Consider the following 21,057-nt stretch of genomic DNA (forward strand, 5'->3'; position numbering starts at 1 on the left):
TTGCTTAGTGGTTAGCACCGTCGCCTCGCACCTCCAGGATCCAGGTTCGATTCCCACCTCGAGGTCTGTGTCCATGGAGTGTGCATGTTCTCCCTGTGCTTGGTGGGTTTCCTCCAGGTACTCTGGTCTCCTCCTACAGTCCAAAGACATGCAGATTAGGCTAACTGGTTTTCCCAGACGTGCCTGTAGTGTATTAATGAGCATGTGTGTGTTCTCTGTGATAGATTGGCACCCCATTCAGGGTGTACCCCACCTCGAGCCCCAAGTCTCCTGGGGTAGACTCCAGGCTCCTCACGACTCTTAGATTCTAGGAGACTTAGGGCACAACGGGGGTGTACACTATGGACAGGGTGCCATACACGCACACACTACAGGCGATTTGGGAACGCCAATTACAGCCTAACCTGTATATCTTTGGACGGTAGGCGGAAACCTACCTAGCACGGGGAGAACATGGACATAAACACAGGTGGGAGGTGGGAATCAAACCTGAATCCTGGAGTTTTCAGTGGACAGTTTGATCTTTGATGGTCTTGTATATTTCCTCATATTTGTATAGACAATCTTGATAATCAGTCTTTAGTGAATCTTCATTTTCACGCTGCTGGGATGTAAATAAATGTAAAAGGACTCTGGTTACTCTCCAAAAAATGAACGATCAGTGTTTTGTCTTTAAGTACAGTAGCGCTTCACAATATTGCACTGTTTCAGAACACATAAAACAGATTGGTTTTAAAATAACATATATTCTTGATCTTTCCATTCATCGTTGAGGGTTCAGTTTTCATAGTCTACTTTCCTTTTATTGGAGTCAGCCATGCTGTGTCGCACTTCAGTTTTAGTTTTTTTACACTATGATAAACTATATATACACATGATAAACTATTGCTCGATAGCTTGAGTTGAATGCTTGAATGCTTGATAGATGATAGCCACGCCCACTTCGAGTGGGAAAAAGCGCTGACTGTTACATTAAGAAGTATCAACTGATGCTAATTGATTTGCATGTTCACAGCTCTACTGCAGAACTTACACAAAGTAACAAACACAAAAACAACACTTCTGCTTCTGGGTTATGCGCTCCCATGACAATGCCATTGTTTAACACTCTTTTTGTACATACAGAATGAACACATGCAAAGATAAGAATAAAACCCCCAAAGTACCGTTAGCCCGAAACCTGAGACCTTATTGTCTGGACAGCATTTTAACTAAATAATAACCTGTATATAGAAGCGAATCCTTGCATGCAAGATCAGCTTGCAGTCATTGTATAATGAAGCACAATTTAGTGACTGATTACGCAGCTCTCTTGATGAACACCATGCTGCCTCGATACACACTCGTTCTTCTTTTCTACCCTTTCATTTTTGCGTCCTCAGTGGGAGGAGCCTAAATTTGAGGAAAGGATGCAAGCAGGTGCAATTACAGAAATTCAACCCGTAATAGATAGAGTAGAGTTAAGCCTCTTTAGACGGCGTTTGTTCCTGGAGAGAGAGAGCTGATGCAGAAGATCTTGATGATAGAGGCATCAGGTATTCTATCAGGAATAAAAGGCCAGATGGACGTCATGACCGTGTGCATGGAAAGGGTTCGACGAGGACGAAGAGGGAATGTGAGGTGACGTGAGACCGAAGAGCTGGCCGACCCACAGAGCTTCTTGTCTGCGAAGGCCAGTCCTCTCTGGAGACGTCTGCCAGTTGGCCGTCGCTCTCTGACTCAGACCCAGCTACCGGTGGTCATGACTACAGAGTCGCGGTTTGCAAAGCACAAGTGTGTGTGTTATACTGATGATAGCCTTTCAACATCAATTTACACATTATTCAGGAAGAGTCATTTTCCGATGACTCACTGCAACATTTTAAAATAACTCCCTCTCTCTGTCTCACACACACACACACACACACACACACACATTTATACCATGGACGAGCAGAGGAGTACAACAAAAGTAACCAGGTGATGTAATAAGTTGTCTCTGCTTGCAGAAGCACAGCAAGACCGAGAGGATTTGTGCCCTAGTTTCCTCACGCCCCTCGCTGCTGAGTTACAATCGCACCGATCTCTATTTACACTATCGAAAGCATGTGAGAAAAGAATGACAACATCGAAAAGTAAACGGATTATATAATAATACGGTATATATCCAAGTACGGTAATATAACTGAAGTGTATACATATTGTTCAGTGTTCTTTCGCAATTTTTTTTTTTTTTTTAGGTCAAATACATAATATTTCAACATAATCCTCTCGCTTTTCAAAACACTTTGTCCAATCAGTCAACAAGCCTTCGTATTCCCTTATAAAAAAAAAATACCTTTACGCTAAGCTGCGAGCTATACGAGAATGCACTGCTGTCGTCATTTCTTCATCAGAAGTGAGTTTTCATCCTCGTCAAAACAGGTCTGACAAGGCGAGATCAGGACTTAAAGTTGATTTGCGAATCCTTTTTTTCCTTGTGGTGTTCCAATACTTCTGGCCCCCGAGAATCCGCGAAAAAACTTGATGAGTTTTCCAGCTGATGGTCGACTTTTGAACTTTCTCTCGCTCTGACGTTCACTCTCAGGCTCGTGGTGATGAACCCGTGTCTCGTCACCAGTACTGATCCTCGTTAAGAAACTTTCACCGTCTTTAGAGTATGGGTGTGAATTTCGTTCCCAGATATCCAAACGCTCCTGTTTATGCTCAAACCACGGGAAAAAAAAAATCTCTTCTTTCGTGTGGTCATTTTTGCTTACACGTCAGTTACAAATAAACCGATGTGACCGGGGGGACAGGAGTCCTGAATGGACAGCACAGATGAATGAGACAGACAGATGTTTTATTGTAACTGGAGTGTGGATCATTTTTGTCTCACCCTCGCAAACTTCTTGCACCTTTAAGATGCAGTTACTTATCTATTATGTTCCTCTTAAAATCTGATGAGTTGAACAAACTCTGAAACCACCACACATCCTGGAATACCAGAGGGCGGATAGCGAAAGATCTTATTTTTTATCAGTATGAACAGGTCTGAATCTGCACACAGAGCGATATTCAGAGCTGCTCTCGCTATCCAGACATTTAAAGTTTATAAGATGAATCAATAGTCCGTCTAATTTGAGCTCGCAATCTCCCTCGGGTCACCGGAGCGAACCTTAACCACTGTGAGCTGCCAACGAAACCTATTGCGAAATAAGAGTTTGCTCTCGCAGCTCCGGCGGTTCATTCCGAGAGCAAGACAACATGTCCCTTGTGCTGTTGACCCGGAGTATCTGGAGGGAGTTCGTCCCAAACAAATACGGGGAATAAGAGAGCAGATCGAAACGTTATATCACCTGGTTACTGGTTACAAAGTGTGCTCGAAGACAGCATGAAACCAGAAGTATACGGACGGACGATAAAGGTGGACAGCCCTCTCACAAAGCGGTGTCAGGGTCGTCGGGTGTCCACATACTTTCGGTTTTATAGTGTGATTTTATTTATTTTTTGCAAATATTCGAAACATCACAAATCTGTCGTCTGTTCTTACAGATAATTGAAACTGCCTCGGGCAGGAGCGAACATGTCAGTCAAACTCTTCATAAAATGAACACCCAAATCGAGACACGCCCTCGGGACTTTTGCGGTTTGCTCGTGCTGCGGCTGATCTGTATAGTTATATATACTGTATATTATAACCAGGGGGCATCTTTTACAGGCCGTAAATCTGCTTATGACCTGAATTAGAATCTTAATCATGGATGACAATCTTGTTACAGCAATCAAAAGGAGTGTAAGAAACATCAAGAGGTACGCTAATGTTAGCTTTAGCTTTGAACCTATAATACACAATGTGGTGGAGACAGTTAATGAGTCCTGCAATATATTCCTGATCCATCAGGGAAGAGAAACTCTATAGATGTGATAACCTGGTCATTCAGTACATTCAGGTCGTCAGCTGACTTCATCTTATTGCCCCATAACGTTGCTGAGTCTCGACCTGAGCGACTGATCAACCCCAGATCATCACACTGTCTCCAGAGGCTTGTACAGTGGACACTATGCATGATCGCTTCATGTGTTTCCCTTCGTACCCTGACACGCCCATCACTCTGAAATAGACTCAATTTGGACTCATCCTGCTTTAGCTGATGATGCTGAGGAATGACGATGAGGAATAATTTTAGACCGTTGCAACATTTCTACAAGACTTCCACCGAGGGTCACAGGATCGAACCCCAACGCCACCGAGTTACCCCCATTTGGGACTTAAGCAAGGTGTGAAGATTCCCAGGCGTCCTCAGTGCCAGTCTCAAGCCAGGAGAAATGCGTGAGTTACAACAGGAGGGGAATCCTGTGTAAAAACCTGTGCCAATAACGTTCAGAACAAATAAGGTGAACTGGTGTCCCCGAGACAGAAAAAAAACTTAATAGAGCGTTACTCGTTTTCATTTTCGACCTCATCTGATAACAGAACCTTGAACCTTAAGCAGGTTCCAGAACATCCAGATGTTTTTTTTTTTTTTACAGATGTGTGATGCAAAATAAATGCAGAAATATATATATATATTTAGCTTATTCCAGGAGACACTGTGTTTGCCGGTCTATCACAGGCCACATCTGCATGTATTTGGACTGTGGAAGGAAACCCATCAAGCACAGGGAGAACATATAACCTCCACACACACAGGGAATCAACCCAGGAGGTGCACGGCGACAGTGCTAACCACGACGCCACTGTGACGCATCAGCCATTTTGGGTATTAAAAAATGTTCTCCTTGACGATCTGATAAAACCTACGAAAGTGGAACAACCGAAGACCACCATGCGACCTCGACTAGACGAAGTCAGTCAGTCAGTCAGAGAGAAAACATACCCAGCATGCCCTGTGTGCTGTTGACCCTGAATATCTAGAAAGTTCTGACCTGTGACTTACAGCCCTGCCAGATACTGAGACGGCATTCGGCTCCGATTGGCCGTCACAATGTCTAACTACATATCCTGGGAGAGCAGCGGGCCAATCAGAGAGCAGAACGAAAAGTCATGTCACCTGCTGACTCCAAACATCAGAGAGTGTGTGTGTGTGTGTGTGTGTGTGTGACTCCAAAGTTTTTTTACTTTATAAGAACCACATAGGTTTAAAGGGGAAAAGAAAGTTCATATAAAAATCAGTTAACCAGTCTGGAAATGATAATTATTTATTACTTCTGTTAAAATTTATTCTAAGAAGTTGTTCCCTGTTTAATATAAATGATGGTATTTGAGTTAAAACATAAATGTCGCCCCCTGCTGGTTAATAAAGCATAGTACTGTATGGTGAAGGTAAAGGGTGCTGGATTTTAAAAATAAAGAAATATATATATATTAAATGATCTTTATTGTAAAACACTGAATTCAGTTTGACATGATAAACATTTTCACAATTTATAATAAGTTGCAATATAATACATTTATATTGCAATTAAAAAAAAAAAGAAGCTTACATCAAAATTAAAACTGTAAAACATTTTTGGTCTGATTCTCATTTTATTTCTTGTGCTTTTTGTTTTCTGTTTTTTTTAATTGATTTTTTTTATACTTAAAATTTATCTGCTTTTACCCAGATCATTTTTGTTTGCTGTAAAATGTGCTCACTATTATTATTACTATTAATAGTTTATGAAGTAAAGGAAAACATGATAAGACTGCACGGTTAGGTTCATCACAGTTTTATTATGTGACTTTGTACAATAAAAATGGGGGAAGAAAAAAAAAGGACAACTTTTAAAAAAAATATATAGGTGTAGTACATAATGGAAAGCTAAATGTGGGGGGGAGCTCGCGCTCGCTGCTCCGATCAGCGTTAATCTGGGTAACACCGACGAGATATTTAGGAGGGGATCAGACAGGATTGGAGCTGCTGTTCAAAAGCCTTTGGAGTAACTGTGATTTGTGACTGAGGCCTTAAGAGTAACAGCTCATTAACGGATAACTCGGGACGGGAAATGTAGACACGATGCTTGTCCGTATTTTTCCAAAACTGACACGTAAATGTGCGGGGAAAACCGGGATCACCCTGAGTGATCTGAGACAGGACTGAGCGCAAGAGAAAGTCCTTCTCCACAAGATCCATCATCATCATCATCATCATCACAAAGCTGATTTAAAAATAAAATAAAAACAATGTAAATCATGTGATGCACCCACCACCGTGCTTCACATCTGGACTGGTGTGTTGCAGACTAATTTTGTCTTATCCGTTTCTTTTTTTTAAATCTAATCTCCTCTTAGAACCGTTTTAATGAGTCTGTACGAGTCTGATCTGACCCCATGTGACCTTAAACAAACCCTCCTGCATACGTTCTGTACGTTAGCGAGAGGTGTACACGTGTCCGGATCAGAGTGGCAGGTCATTTGAAGAAAAAAAAAGAAAAAAGGAAAAAAAAGGAGCATCTCGGTGCACCATCATTGTAGCGGGGTGATTTAAAGAAGATAAACAGAGCGCAACAAAAAAACAAAAAGTAAATGAAATGTTACACAAACAACAACTATAATAATAACAACAGCAACAACAACAAAAATGTTATACAATGCGGTCCGAGGCTGGATAACTTAAATTACACAAAATGGAAAAGCTTAACATTTTTTTAAAGAGAAAGAAGAAGAAGGAAAAAAAATGAAAGCCACTATTTTTAATTATTTTTTAAATTGTTTTTATTTAAAAAAAAAATTAACAATATGAATAAATGGCCTGAGGTGTACTGCAGCCTTTCGGTCATATTTAATTACTTTATTTATTTGTTTAAAGATTTGAGTCGGTGAAAGAATTATGAAGGGGATTAAGAAGTCGTACGTGGAGAAAAGCTGGGGCAGTGTGACCTCATAATAATAATAATAATAATAATAACAATAATAATGTCATGTAATCCGTCATGATTCACTTTTCCTGGGTATTTTTATTGTGTTTTTTTTTCTCTTTTAAACAAAACAATGATACAGTTCTCTTTCTATTCCTACTGTAAATTTCATCTTATTTGTAAAAATAGGGGTTAAATGTGAACTTGTTTTTATTCCCTGGAGGTCGTGGTAAACCTGCTTTACATTCGTGTGTGTGTTTATTATAAATGTCTCGTGAACTCATCATTACGAATCGGACTAGGGGTCAGGGTGAAGAAAACAACGAGGAAAAAAAGGCAGGACGTCAATAAGACTGGCGTCCTCATCAAGTAAAGCTGTCCTTTCATCACACACACAGACACACACTGGGAGGGAGGGAGGGGATATTTCGTTATGCGTGACCGACAGACAGTCCAGGCTGGCATTGTTTTATTGGCAACTGATAACATCGTGTTGGGTAAAACACTTTTTAAAAGATCTTCTTCTTCTTGTTTTTCTCCAAAGTCCTGAAATAACAAAACAAATAAATAAATCAACAAACATGGAACAATTTCCATGGAATGTTTCACATCGATCCACATCATGATCCTCATCGCGATGAATAATATACGACCTCGTGACCTCTGATTAAATGAGACATTATGGAATAAAAATTAAATAGATCTAAGATATTTACAGTCCCGCTGGTGTGTTAAGCGTAGACACACGTAGGGCTCAAGCTAATGGAGGAAAATAATCAACAGAAGAGCGCTGCGACTGAGCAGAGTTACAGCTACAGAGTTTTCCAATATTAGCTGATTTTCAACGCAGCTTGAATTTAATAATAATAATTATAATCAATTTAGGACGCGCTCAATCCTCCTGATGGACCCCCTCGTCCATGACCTCATCCTTCATCACTCGAGATCGTTGGCAAAAACCAACAGGAGAAATGAGCTGAGTGATGCGGTTTTAATCCTCTCTAATCAGGTTTATCTAAACATCTGGCTCTATGATCTACACATCAGGATTATGTTGACGATTGGACACAATGGACTTGTTTAGTCAGACGAACCAATCCTGTGTAATCTTCTAATCTCAGCGAGAGAGAGAGAGAGAGAAAATGGTGTGAGAGAACACTTCAGTCGCTATCAGTGTTCATCTTTATTTAGTTAAAAAAAAAATCCTTCAACTATATACACACTAAATCTTTAATCGTTCCAGATGTTTTATGTTTGGTTTTCCAAAGTATGTCTACATTCCTTTCACATTAGGGGAGAAAAAACAAGTGGAACTGAAAGTGTCTCCAGTGTGTTTTTTCACACATCGTTCTCGTATTTACACTCTCCGATTCAACAGGTGGCAGTATAAACCTACTCGCCACGAAACACAAAGAGAAGAAGAGAATGAGGAAGTTAACTTTTATGCTATGCTCAAGTTTACATTTATCTCTGAAATACTGATGATGAGTAACGCTCTTATGGGCGACACACGGCACTGATGATGTCGTGTTCTAAATATAGAAGCGCCTGCCTCTATATGACCTGGTTCCCGAGCGCGGAGCGGTTGTGTTCACACTGATGATCAGAACAAGCCAGACTTTAAGGTCCTGTGGCTCTGATAAAAAAAAAAACGACCCTAAAGTGACTCTTACAAAGCTTACTTGGCTTGTTGCTACGGTAACAGTGAAGATAATTAGCATGCACTTTAAAATTGACATTTTAATTAGTCAGATTAGGTTGATTTCTGACCTGAGATCAGATAAAAGTGTTAACTGGCTATAGCTGATTGATTGGTGTTTACTTGTTCCTCAGCAGGACAATACAAACTGTAGTGTGTGTGTGTGTGTGTGTGTGTGTGTACCTAGAGGCGTCGAGTTTCTGCTGCTCCATCAGGCGTTGCTGAGTCTCCCAGTTGACCTTCTCATCCTCAAACTGCCTCCTCTTCTCCTCCAGCTCTTTATGCTGAGCCTCCAGGTTCTTCTTCATCTGCTCATGACGCCGCTGCAGCTGAGGGAGCAAACACACACACACACACACACACACACACACACACAAAGGTTATGAACATTGCAGCGCATTATGAATAGATGAATCTCATGCAGGTCATGTGCTCATCCAAACTGTACAGGAAAAAGGAGGGAAAAGGACAAGAGAGGGAGAAGATGAAAGGAAAGAAAGGAAATAAAAAAGAAAACACGAGTGAAATTAAAGGAAAAGAAAAGGAAGAAAAATAAAAAAAGTACTGACAATTAAATAAGGGGAAAATATGAGAATTAAAAGTAATGGATAAAAATGAAAAAAGTAAAATTTTTTTTTAAAAGGAGAGGGCACATGACAAGAAATTAAATACATAAGCAAAGAAAGAAGATGGAGAGAAAATAAAGAAATAAAATGACACAAAGGTGAAAAAAAAGAAAGGGTTTTAAGGATGAGATGAAGAGGATGCAAATAAAGAAAGCAAAAGAAATTTTTTCAAAATAAAAAGGATGAAACATTAAAGAAAAAGGAAAGAAAAGCATAAAGCAAAACAAATAGAAAAAGCGAAATAAGTAAGTGAGAAAATAAGAGAATAAACATAAAGAGAGAAAATAAATTAAAAGCGTAAGAATGGAGGCGCTGACGGAGAGAGAGAGAGAGAGAGAGAGAGATTGTTTTAATTTTTTTTTGTTTTAGTGTTTTAATACCACATCAGCTTCACAGGGTATTTTATAGATAAAATGTAATGGATTTACAGAACTAAAATTTTATCAGATAAATTAAACAAATGGATAAATAAATAAATAAACAAACATCAGATTATAACATCATTTTAGCCGAAAAAAAAACAGGTTTCTATACGCGCAAATTCTACTCGAGCGCTAGGAATTGTTTCATCTTACAGAAGTAGTTTCGTAAAGTTTGTCCTGGTAAAAACATCGTTGTCTCATGTCATTAAAACTTGTGCAGATGAAAAGTTTATGCTTTACAAGTCAGATTAGAGTTACGGTGTGAAACTTTTGAATTTACCTCCATCTCGGATTCTTTCAGCTTCTGGAGCTTCTCCTTCACCTTCATCTCAAACACCTGCTCCATCTCCATCTCCATCTTCTTCATCTTGGCCACGTGCTCTCTCCTCTCCTCCTCCATCTGCGCCAGTGGACTCCTGCTCGTTCACACACACACACACAAGCGCACACACGAGTGCAGAAAACACAAGCAGATGCACAGACAGACACAATTAGCCGTTTGCACCATTAAAGAAACGCACAGAGAGTTTTAAAGCCCCGGACAGAGAGAAAAAGAGAGAGAGAGAGAGAGAGAGAGAGAGAGAGAGAGAGAGAAAGGAGCATAAAATGAGACCTGGACACCGGAGCGTCCTCACGACTTCAGTGTTAATGAGCAAGCTGCAGCAGGGTTAGCGGTACCAAGAATCATCGGCAAGAACCTTTAAAGCTGATCAAGCGAGCTCAGGATTTCATAAAGAGTAAAAAAAATAAATAAAATAAACACCTACCACAGAAATGTTTCCCCATAATGTGTGTTTAATTCAACTGATTTTTCTAGTCGTCATCCTAAACCAAATCATCAGCAGGAATCAGAAAATCGCAGCCAACATCTAAGCCGGTTCACTTCCAGCGCTCCCTTCAAGTGTTTTATTCCTCTGACGCCGCAGCCACCGAATACAAACTCTAATTTTAACTAAAGAACATCACAATTTTTAAACTGTTTACAGAGAAATCGACTTGCTTAAGGGTTAGCCCGTAACCGTGGCAACAAAGCGCTGACACTGGAGACTCCTTCGATAAAATGTAGGCTTGTATGCGTTCAAAATCGGTTTAAACATCCATCGGGACCCCCTGCGCACGCTGTTACTATGGAAACGCTAACATTACTCCACTCTGGGTGATTACTCCAGAGAAATTTACTGATTTATCTGCCAGTGACCAGATTCAAAACCGTTCCCCTTATTCAAGGCGTTCCCCCTAATGGTGTGGGTATGGAATTGGCTACAACTAAATTAGGGGGAAAATCAGGAAAAAAAACATCCCAAGGGAAAAAAAAAAAAATAATAATAATTAAAAGTTGTGTAGAGAAACAGTGTACGTTCTGCAAAGATCGCTTCAGTTACATATCAGGATTCTTTTGTCTGGACAATCACGTATCACCAAACTGATCCCAAATTATTATTATTATAATTATTTTTAAAATACATTACATGTTTAAAATACATTTAAATACATTTTGAATTTTAACATGTTCTTTATTTGAGGTGGTAAAACGCTGCAGTTCCTCAGTTCTCCACCAGATAGTGCACTATAAACAAACAGTGTGGTAGGAGTACTGTATACAGTATTATTGGTTAAGTTTGTTTAGAATTGTAGCACTTTTTTTTGTTTGTTTGTTTAAATAATATCTAATCAGGATTTTTATAAAATCATACAATACAAACACGAATCTTCACTTATTTATTACGATGGTATCGTATCGGGGTCGTCCCTGGTGATTCCCATCCCTAATAAATTAAATACAGTAAAGAATAAACTCGAGTCTCCAGCCCTGATCTAATTTTCTGCACCTTTTTCCTTTTTTATTTTTAGGTCTTAATAAATCTGTCTTTTATGTGCAAGTTGTTTCCACAGGGATTTTATTAACACCCTCGTACCCTGGTCACCGACTGAACACGTGTCTTGACAGCAAGTGCGGCAAAGTGAGTGAGAGAGATCGAGAGAGAGAGGGAGGGGAAGTAACCCGAGTGCAGAAAGAGAAACGTGCAGAACAGGGTATTGTGCGCTGTGTATAAAACTGAAGCGTGCCACTTACATGCCATCATCTGTCTCAAGTCTAAAAACAGGAACAAAAAAAAAAACAAAACAAAAAAAAAACACAGACAACACAGACTTTAGCATGCTGAAGGTCTCAGGTGTAGGTGAGGGTGCTTGGTGAAGCACTTGGTGAGTTAGTGTTAGTGCGGTGGTTCAGTCATCAGCTGATGCGTGTGAGGGAGCCGGGGGACGTGTTATTATAAAAAGACGCCGCCGTAGGTCAGCTCGAGACTCTTATTAACCCACTCAAATCTAGACTTAAAAATGACACATTTCTTTGTTTCGGTTTAAAAACAAAACAAAACTTTTAAACACACTCACTTGGTGAGCTGGCCGGTGCTCTTGTTGTTGTCGGCTCCGTTGTAGGTGACGGCTGCGAGCTTCCTGCTGCGGTAGTTCTCGTAGTGAACGTTATTAGTCACGTCCTTCAGGTCCTGCATGTGGGTTCTGTAGAAAACAAATAAAACAAACCTATTCTTTTCAAACGGAAAAACAGAGCGTTTGTTATAAGTGTAAATAAACGTTAATTAAATGAAAACATTGCTTGTGAATAAAACAGCATTGCTGTGTACCGATCTACTGAGAAACATCTAAACCTCTAGTCACGTCCGAGTGTATGAATATCTTGACATTATATTCAGCAGTCATATCTGTCTCATTTTGGAGAAGCATGAACGTGGAAGCTGAACCTACCTGATTAGCATGTTCCGTAAGATCGTGAAGTCACAGTGCTCGCCGTTCTCGACTGGAAAACACACAAAGAACAACAGCGCTGGTTTGGAGATCGGCGTTACATTCAGGTCCAAAAACAGAAATTTAAAAGAGAGGATAGTTTTAAATGCTAAGTTCACATTTTCAGCAGGAAGTCACTCAAATCAGATTTTTTTTTAAACCTAATGTGACAAATCTGATTTTCTTTTTTGTTTTTCCAGATCAAATCACTAGATTCTACGGGTCCCAGAATGAATATACAGGACGGCCGAAACATGGTCATGTGACTTGATCGAGAACGGACAGATCGGGAAGGAATTTGCAAATCGACAGCTGAGACGTCAGACTTTCTTCCATCTTCTGCACCTCAACAACTACAGTTCGTCAACCTCCAGAGAAAAATCTATACATATAATCAAAGTTTAAAGTGGGCGTGTCTGGACATTGAGGATGTAAAAAAAATTGTAAAAAAATAAATAAAAATATTTGTGGTGACATAAGATGAGTAACAGAGACACATCAAGATTTTTATTTTTGTCTGGCTGTCTAAGTAAAAAACGAGTTTTTCCACAGGTGTAATTGGCTAAACTAAAGGTAACATACAGGCTTTGTTTCATCACAATCAACTCTTAGGAGAAGATATGCTACTTTAAGATTTAAATGGAAAACACCCTTATATCATAAAAAAAAAGACATTGAAAAAAATCATTAGTTCATCTCAAAATCCAACAGATGGCGCTGCAGCTTTAAAACACACTTACAAGTGTTTGAATAAAATCTACTTAATAAACGCAATCTCACACCTTCATTCTGTGCACTTCACAGAAACACAAACTTTAGTTTATTTCAAAATTCAGCAGATGGCAAAATGTAAAATTTTTTAAAATATGAGCTTATGTGTGTGCAATTAAATTCTACACAAACGATGTCGCGGGTGCAGCTAGTCTAAAAATAATGTTTTATGGGTAAAACGTTTGCATTTGAGGCGGTAAAATGTTGCAGTTCCTTTATACTCCCACAGGTGGTGCTCTCTAAACTATTCACAGCAAATTATTTGCGAGGTTTGTTTAGAATGTTAATGAGGTTTTCATTGATGTATTTGTCTGTGCTTGAAGTAACATATAGCCTTTGTTTCCCACGGGAAGAAAAGATATGCTAATTTGAAAACCGTGCTAAAAGAGTGTGTGATTAAACTCCACTTAAACAGTCCTGAGCACATTTTGTCGTTAATGAGTTTTTGCTCAAATTGCATCCACCGTGTAAAACTGATGAATGAGTGATCGCGCAAATACATGTTTTAACTCAAATACCGTGAGCATGTGCACGATACATCATTTCAGTGAAAAAAAATCACTACAAATCAGGTCTATAACGTGAACGCAGACTTAGATTGACCTTAACCACGGAATGTTTATGAGAACAGCTGCAATAAACTGCTCTGATAAATGAAAGTATTGTTGTTTTACACTAAACCAACCACGGTAACGCTAATGAGCGGCTGTTGCTCATGGACCTCCATCTTGAACAGGATGTGTGTTCACGCGGTCACACACAGTTACGCCAAATACAGTATTTAACGGAAGGAAGCGCATCAGATGAAAGGACAAAACTAGACATCAGGTCAGACAGGAGAGAGCGCTCGCAGACTCTACTGAACATCAACGTCTAGACAGAGGTACAAGGTCAGCCAGTTATAATACATTCACTGCAACACGGGCCATAGTATCATTACAGGAAGTGACAAAAATGTCTCCAGTAGTGAACCAGAAATTACATAACACAAAAACCAGGATTGATTAACCCACAGCCTTCAACTTCGCCGTTTCGAGAACGAAAACAAAATTGGTTTTGTTCACTTTGCGTCAAAATCGCTCGCCTTGTTTATCCAATCACGAGAAAAAAAAAAAACTAGAATGTAAAAGAAAAAAAAAAAAACTATGCATGTCAAATTGTTTAATTTACATTTACAAACTAATCACTAATACTTAAGTGTCTTTAATCACAGCAGGAGGATGAGATCCGTCTCTTCACTCTGGAGGAAGTTTGACTGATCTCACTTCTTGATTAAAGGAGGATCATCACTGACAAAGGTGTGAATGAAGCCTGAGAGGCGGGCGTTTTCACTGCAGTGCACTCGACAAACAGCAGATGGCAGAAGAAATCACTGAAAAACCTTCTAACCGAGTGTGTGTGTGTGTGTGTGTGTGTGTGTGTGTGTGAGTGTGTGTGTGTGAATGTGTAGGATAGTTGACAAGGGGCCAAAACCGCCTCGCTGGATCCCCACCCACACGCCGCCTGTCAAAACCATCTTGGTCATTCAAGGCCCATTCTCCATACACACACACACACACACACACACACACACACACACACCAAATGTATCATTGCAGAAATGTTTATATAGCCCTAAGGGAGTGATGAAAACAAGCACCAGGATGCAGACAGTAGCTCAGAGACGGATTTGTAGGCTACTGAGGGACCGAGTGTGAGAACCTCATCTCGGGCGTTTCGTCTCTCAGCTCGGGAAAAAAATGACAGCATTATCACTCGGGCGAAAGAGAAGAAACGATATTTGGGCCCATTTTCTTTATACTGAACTGGAGAAAAGAAGACGATGTGTCGTAACATCGGGGGGGGGGGGGTGGGGGGAGGGGGGGGGGACAGTGTGGGAAACACAATCGCTGGGAAAAATTCCACAAACCTGAAGAAACGTATCGAGGCATACCATAATAATCCCAAGGTAGATTTACAGCCTCTGTGTAGTTATCGTGTTTTGTTTTTGTCATGTATTTTTATTTTATTTAATTTCATAGCTATACCGTTGACAAACCCATTAAGCTAATAGACTAGCAAATAATTGTGACCCATAGTTTATATACCATACGTATAAAAGTTTATAGAATTTATATAGCAAGTATAAAAGTTTTTTCAAGTTAGTCGTACAGTATTTTCAGTTTTATGTTCTTTTAGTTCCATTGTTCAAAAAAAGAAAAAGAAGAACTGACTAAAAAAAGAAAAAAAAGTTGCAACACACTGTATTGTCCCACTACTGCTCCTATTGTTTGTAAAAGACAAAAACAACAACAACAACAACAACAAAAAAAAAAAGAGTATTGGACATGCAGCAGCTGAAAACATCAAGATAACTCTTTTGTAAAAAGCTAAAAAAAAAAAAATGCTTGGCTAGAATAGATTGACTGTAGGGCTGATTAATAATAATAATAATAATACTATTGCTAAAATGTTATGTTTTTTTACTTGACTAAAACACAAAGGTTTGTTTTCTGTTTTACTATTTTGTTTTTAAATTAGTTTTTTGTATTTATTTTATTGTCTGTTTGTTATTTTGTTTTTGAATTTGTTATTTTGTTTTCTGTTTTGTCATTTTGTTTTTAAATTTGTTTACTACCTGACAATATTATTTTGTTTTCTTTTGTTTTTGAATTTGTTATTTTGTTTTTAGTTTATGAATTTCGTATTTGAATTACTTAAAATTAAAAAAAAAATTTTTTAGTTCTGTTATTTTGTTTTCGAATGTTATTTTTTTCACAGTTTTGTCATTTTGTTTTGTCATTATTAAGTTTTCTGTTTTATTTTGTTTTTAAATTTATTTTGTTGCCTGTTTTATTTTGTTTTTACATTTTATTTATTAATTTAGCTTTCTGTTTTGTCATTTTGTTTTAAAATTTGTTAATTATTTAAAAATATTGTTTTATTTTCTTTTTTTGAATTTATTTTGTTTTTGAATTTTTGTTTTTCTGTTGAATTTAGTTTTCTGTTTTGTTATTTAGTTTTTTTTTGTTAAATTTTATTTTTTTAGTATTATTTTTAGTTCTGTTGTTTTGTTTTTGAATGTTATTTTGTTTTGAACTTCTCGGAGACTGTTATAAACCTGTGGTGAAGTTTAAAAATCCTCACAGACGTTCGAGCTCGAAGGACGAGACTATGACCAGGGCAGGAGTGTTACATATGAAGTCTTTATGAAACGTCAGGGGAGAGTGTTATAACGCTGCTTTACACAGCTGTACGCCTGCTTCCTGTGTGTGTGTGTGTGTGTATGACGGCAGTCCTCTCACATCCTGCCTGCTGTGGGATCTGCTAGCTTTCACTACCATCCTCCTACACTTTCTCTCACACTCTCTCTCACACTCTCTCTCACACTCTCTCTCACACTCTCTCTCACACTCTCTCTCACACTCTCTCTCACACACACACACACACACACACACACACACACACACTTTAATGTTGAAATAAAGAAGAATTTGACCACTGGGAGAACGGTGTCACTGGAAGAACAGTTGTGTGTGTGTGTGTGTGATTAAAATCCGGACTGGGCGTTACCTTCGGCCACACCCCACGGGTACTGCCTCCCTCTCGCACGCTTCCCGTTCACCTCGATGATGGTGTTACTGCCGACGACGGCCAGCGGCAGCCGGTCCTGAGAGATGAGAAAGACGAGAGGGGAAGTCAGGGGTGTAAAGAAACAAACACGACAACTCGAGTGCAAGATCGATCCGCGGGCGGGAGCAACATACACACGCGCACACACCTTAATCTTCTTCACCAGCTTGTTCTCCTCTTCATCGTCTGTTTCGGGGAACTCGTAGATTTTGATTTTGTGCTCCTGGATTTCCCTCATTATCTGCGTGCAGAGAGAGGGATCGAACAGAGAGATGAGGAACGGCAATACGGTACGACCTGTTCACATCACCCAGTGCTTAGACTGTGCACTTTCTAAGAGTATCTGTTGTGCAGATTCTTACAGACTCCAAACTGTCTGCTGGATATCGGACTTTGACACCTTTATCACACTTACTGAATAGCTTCAAAACCGCTGAGTATCAAAAACACACCTCGTCATGCGGGACTAAACGTCATAACCTAAGGAGCACGTCTCATTAGCGTCAGTGAGCCGGGAGACTACAGTGCGTCACAGTGAGACTACAGTGCTTCGCATAGTACAGTAGGCGTTAAAAAATATCTACACCAACCAAAAATATAACTCCTGGTGGTTTTTTTTCTGTGCTATGCAACATATATAAAAACGACATCGCTTTCCAGACCAACATACCGAAATTACTAAAACACCTCAATTAATAACAAATAAATAAAAATAATTTACAAAATGAAATAAAAATCGCCCTCCCAGTGGCGCAGTGGTAAAGTGCTCGCCATATCAGCCGGAGATTCGCTGGTCTGATGGTGGTGTAGCCTCCCGCAGCCGGGGGCCTGGAGAGATCTCATTGGCCGAGCTCTCTCAGCGCAATTAGCGCTCTGACTGGGATTTGATTTATTTTTTATAAGGTATCGTTTAACACTTCCAGAGTCAAGAGTTGTAGAGCATTCAGAAATTTTCACAAATATTAAGTAATGAAATAAATAACTAATTAAAGAGTTGACTTTTTAAATAGCCCAATAAAAAGAAATTATTCTCGAAAAACATTTCACGATTTAAAAAAACAAAAACAAAAAAAAAAACATGTATAGCGTGATGTCATCTAAAAGTTTAAAAGAGTTCTTTATCGCACATAATAATAATAATACATACTATTCCTATTTTAAACAAAACATCGTTTAACAGTAGATAAATCTATTTCATATATCTGATCATAACAAACTGACTAGTTCAGTGTCTTGGAAACCCTAAAAAACAAAACAAAACTAAAAAAACCCCACACCTGCTTCTTGAACTGCTGGCACTCCTCTGGAGTGAGTGTGTCGGCTTTGGCGATGAGCGGGATGATGTTGACTTTTTCGTGTAACCGCTTCATGAACTCGATGTCCAGCGGCTTCAGTCTGAAACAGGAAGAGACAGGAGGGACAGTTTTCAGAGCGTGAGAGACAGAAAATTAGAGAGAGAGAGAGAGAGAGAGAGAGATGTGACAGATGTATTAAGTGGGTCACAGTTTTTCTAGATTCTGGCCGAGGTTGAGTGATGCGGGGATTCGATACCTCTGTGTATCCTGAGAGGGGAGGAGCCTGCAGTAAATCATTTATTCGATGATATCTGGTCGATCTCGTACCTTGGACCACTTCCTGTTTTTGGTGTTTTACATCCATATGAATATAATGAACTCCAGATGGAACTGCGCGGTAACGCTGAGAACCGACTCCTTCCTCTTTTACGTCCAACACCTGGTTAACTACAGACGCTCCAGCTATTATATTATATATATATAACAGGAGCTCGATGTTCGGTGAGTCATTTATGGAGGAGGATTTTTACTTTTTAAATTACAGACGATTCGCATTATAGGGATCAACATCACAGGCGACTCTGCTGACATGACCAGACGTCACCAGGTAATACTGATCCCCGTGAGAACAGGAAATAAGTCTTGTGCAGCAAGAGAGTTTATCAACAAAAGATCAAATAGATCGGAGGCTTTTAAATGCGCCCTGTTAATGATGTAATTCCATAAAAATGTGTTTCTGTTCCTCGGACATGAAGCTCATGCACTCTGTACAGAATCAGCGAGGCATCTCTATTATGAATGTAAATGTATGACATCATTCATACGAGGCCGTTCAAAAATAAATGCCCCCCCCCCAACGCTTTTACTGTTTATTGTCCATGTTAGGAGTTTTCTCATGCTTTTATTCCAAACGCTAAAACACGAGCGCCATGAGTCCATGATTTCACAGCACCATTTTTTCTAAATTTTACCCTAAAAGTATCTCGAAAAAAGGTGCATCTCAATGTGCAGATATTACATAAAGACTTAAAAGAGACCGGACGGATGTACACAAGGCCAAAAGTGCTTTTTATTCCTAGACATGTTTAGAGTGAAAACTCCTCCTCAGGAAGTAGTAGGATTCCTTTCTCTTAGCAAAGCAAACAGTCACATGTGTGTACACAGAGACACACACACACACACACACACACACACAGGCAGACTCTTTCAGCTCTCCTCCTCCTGCTGCCATGTGTCGTCGTTGCTGCAGTGGACGTCTTAGATGAAGAGACAAACCTGAACACTGATCTTCTGCTCCTGAAGTCACGAGAGTGAACCTTTTCTTTGTTTTATTCAGCACTGACGAGGCCTGTGTGTGTGTGTTCAGCTGTGTGTGTGTTCAGCTGTGTGTGTGTGTAAATATGACACACTCGGAGCCAACACTGGATACACGCCAAAACAGCACTCATGTCTCTCACACACACACACAAACCTCGAACAACTACACACACATATGTATATTTTTCTTTTAAACAGTGTTCCTGGACACACACACACACACACACACACACACACACGCACACACGGTTCCTCCGTCTTCCTGAATCTCCACAGCTAGATTAGATTTTACTCGACATTTTCACAACCATAAATTATTATTATTATTATTATTATTATTAGAAAGGATATAAAAAAATCGATCTGAGGGGTCCAAGCACCAGTTTTATGAAAATATTACCTCAGGACCTCATTTCTTCCTCTGGTGACTCAGACTGTGATTATGAATTTGACACTTTAGATTAAAATAAATGATAAAAAAAAGCAAAAATACTAAGTAAATAAATAATTAAATAAATAAAAATTCACTTTCCTTATTTATCAAATTTTAATTCATTGTGAGGGGGCGGGACAAGACAAACCAAAATGCTCATTTTTAAAGGTTCGATTAAACGATTCTAAAGATCGAGTAATGATACGGTATCTATAAGACACGGGGTTAAGAAACTTTATAAAAAAAAAAATACAAAAAAAAACTAATTCTTGCTATCGGGACATTGATTAAGAAAACGGCTTATGATGACTCCATGATTGATTAACACAAAGTAATTTTCTCATTTCAGATCATTTCCAAGAAACACGTGCTTCCTTTCTTGAGAAAAAAACAAAAACAAACAAACAAACAAAACTTCTGGAACAATCTGTATCAGGCCGCAGTACCCACCCGTGTCCAGAGGGGGCGATGAAGTACAGGCAGCAGTGCACTCTGTTGTCGGGCATCTGCCGTCTGTTGACGCGCGACTCGGCGTTGAGGTAATCCTCAAACTTGCTGTCGATGTGGTCGATCACGGGTTGCCAGCTGCAGCAAAAAATCAATGTTAAATAACACAAACGTAATAAATAATAATAATAATAAAAACCTTTAGAGTAGCTGTAGAGTAACTCTAACACGTCGAGCGCTCACCAGTTGCTGTTGTCTACGGCGTCCCCGAATCCCGGCGTGTCCACGATGGTGAGCAGCAGCTGCACTCCGCCCTCTTTTACCAGCACCTTGGACTGTTCCACCTGAACACACACACACATCACATGATCAACTTCCACACAAAAGTTTAAAGTTTTCAAAAAAGTTCTGCTGAAATCTGGATCTATAATAAAATAAGAGCATTCCTGTTCATGTGAAGTTGTTTTTGTAATGACATTTATAGGTGATTAAACCAAACGTATGAAGAGTGAAACACCAAAGCCGTCTTTATCCTATTCCTGTCCTTCCACATCAGACAGATAGAATGCAGTCTGCTTAAGAGTCACAACCCGTGACTAGAGGTCCTCTCCGACCTCGGGTGCTCTTCGAGTTTCAGGCGCAAGCGTCAGGGTGGGGCGTTTGCTCTGCGCGTGACTCCCGGGTGTCATGCACATTTTTTCCACGCTGCTGTTTATGACCACACCAAACATTGATATGATTATATTTTTTTTGCTAACCCACATTATTACAGCTCTGTTAGTAAGCTCTCAAACATTTCTGGCGCTAAAAAATGCGACTCAACCCTTAA

At 39.5% G+C, this 21,057-nt stretch overlaps 1 protein-coding gene across 2 annotated transcripts in view; it reads right to left on the bottom strand.

Moving 5' to 3' along the window:
- Positions 1 to 6,917: 6,917 nt before the first annotated feature.
- LOC128515676 (septin-7) overlaps positions 6,918 to 21,057 on the bottom strand; it is a 35,886-nt gene continuing 21,746 nt past the window's right edge. The window contains exons 3-13 of one of the 2 annotated variants that reach the window (XM_053489783.1): positions 20,472 to 20,572; positions 20,232 to 20,366; positions 18,014 to 18,131; positions 16,885 to 16,977; positions 16,677 to 16,773; positions 12,315 to 12,366; positions 11,943 to 12,068; positions 11,620 to 11,640; positions 9,826 to 9,961; positions 8,681 to 8,826; positions 6,918 to 7,344 (exon numbers count right to left, since the gene is read on the bottom strand). In XM_053489783.1, the coding sequence (XP_053345758.1) occupies positions 7,308 to 7,344; positions 8,681 to 8,826; positions 9,826 to 9,961; positions 11,620 to 11,640; positions 11,943 to 12,068; positions 12,315 to 12,366; positions 16,677 to 16,773; positions 16,885 to 16,977; positions 18,014 to 18,131; positions 20,232 to 20,366; positions 20,472 to 20,572 (1,062 nt within the window). In that variant the 3' untranslated portion in view covers positions 6,918 to 7,307. The remainder of the gene's footprint in view (positions 7,345 to 8,680; positions 8,827 to 9,825; positions 9,962 to 11,619; positions 11,641 to 11,942; positions 12,069 to 12,314; positions 12,367 to 16,676; positions 16,774 to 16,884; positions 16,978 to 18,013; positions 18,132 to 20,231; positions 20,367 to 20,471; positions 20,573 to 21,057) is intronic. The other variant, XM_053489784.1, reaches the window with a different exon arrangement.

Source organism: Clarias gariepinus, chromosome 28 (assembly GCF_024256425.1).
Source record: "Clarias gariepinus isolate MV-2021 ecotype Netherlands chromosome 28, CGAR_prim_01v2, whole genome shotgun sequence".
NCBI lineage: Eukaryota > Metazoa > Chordata > Actinopteri > Siluriformes > Clariidae > Clarias > Clarias gariepinus.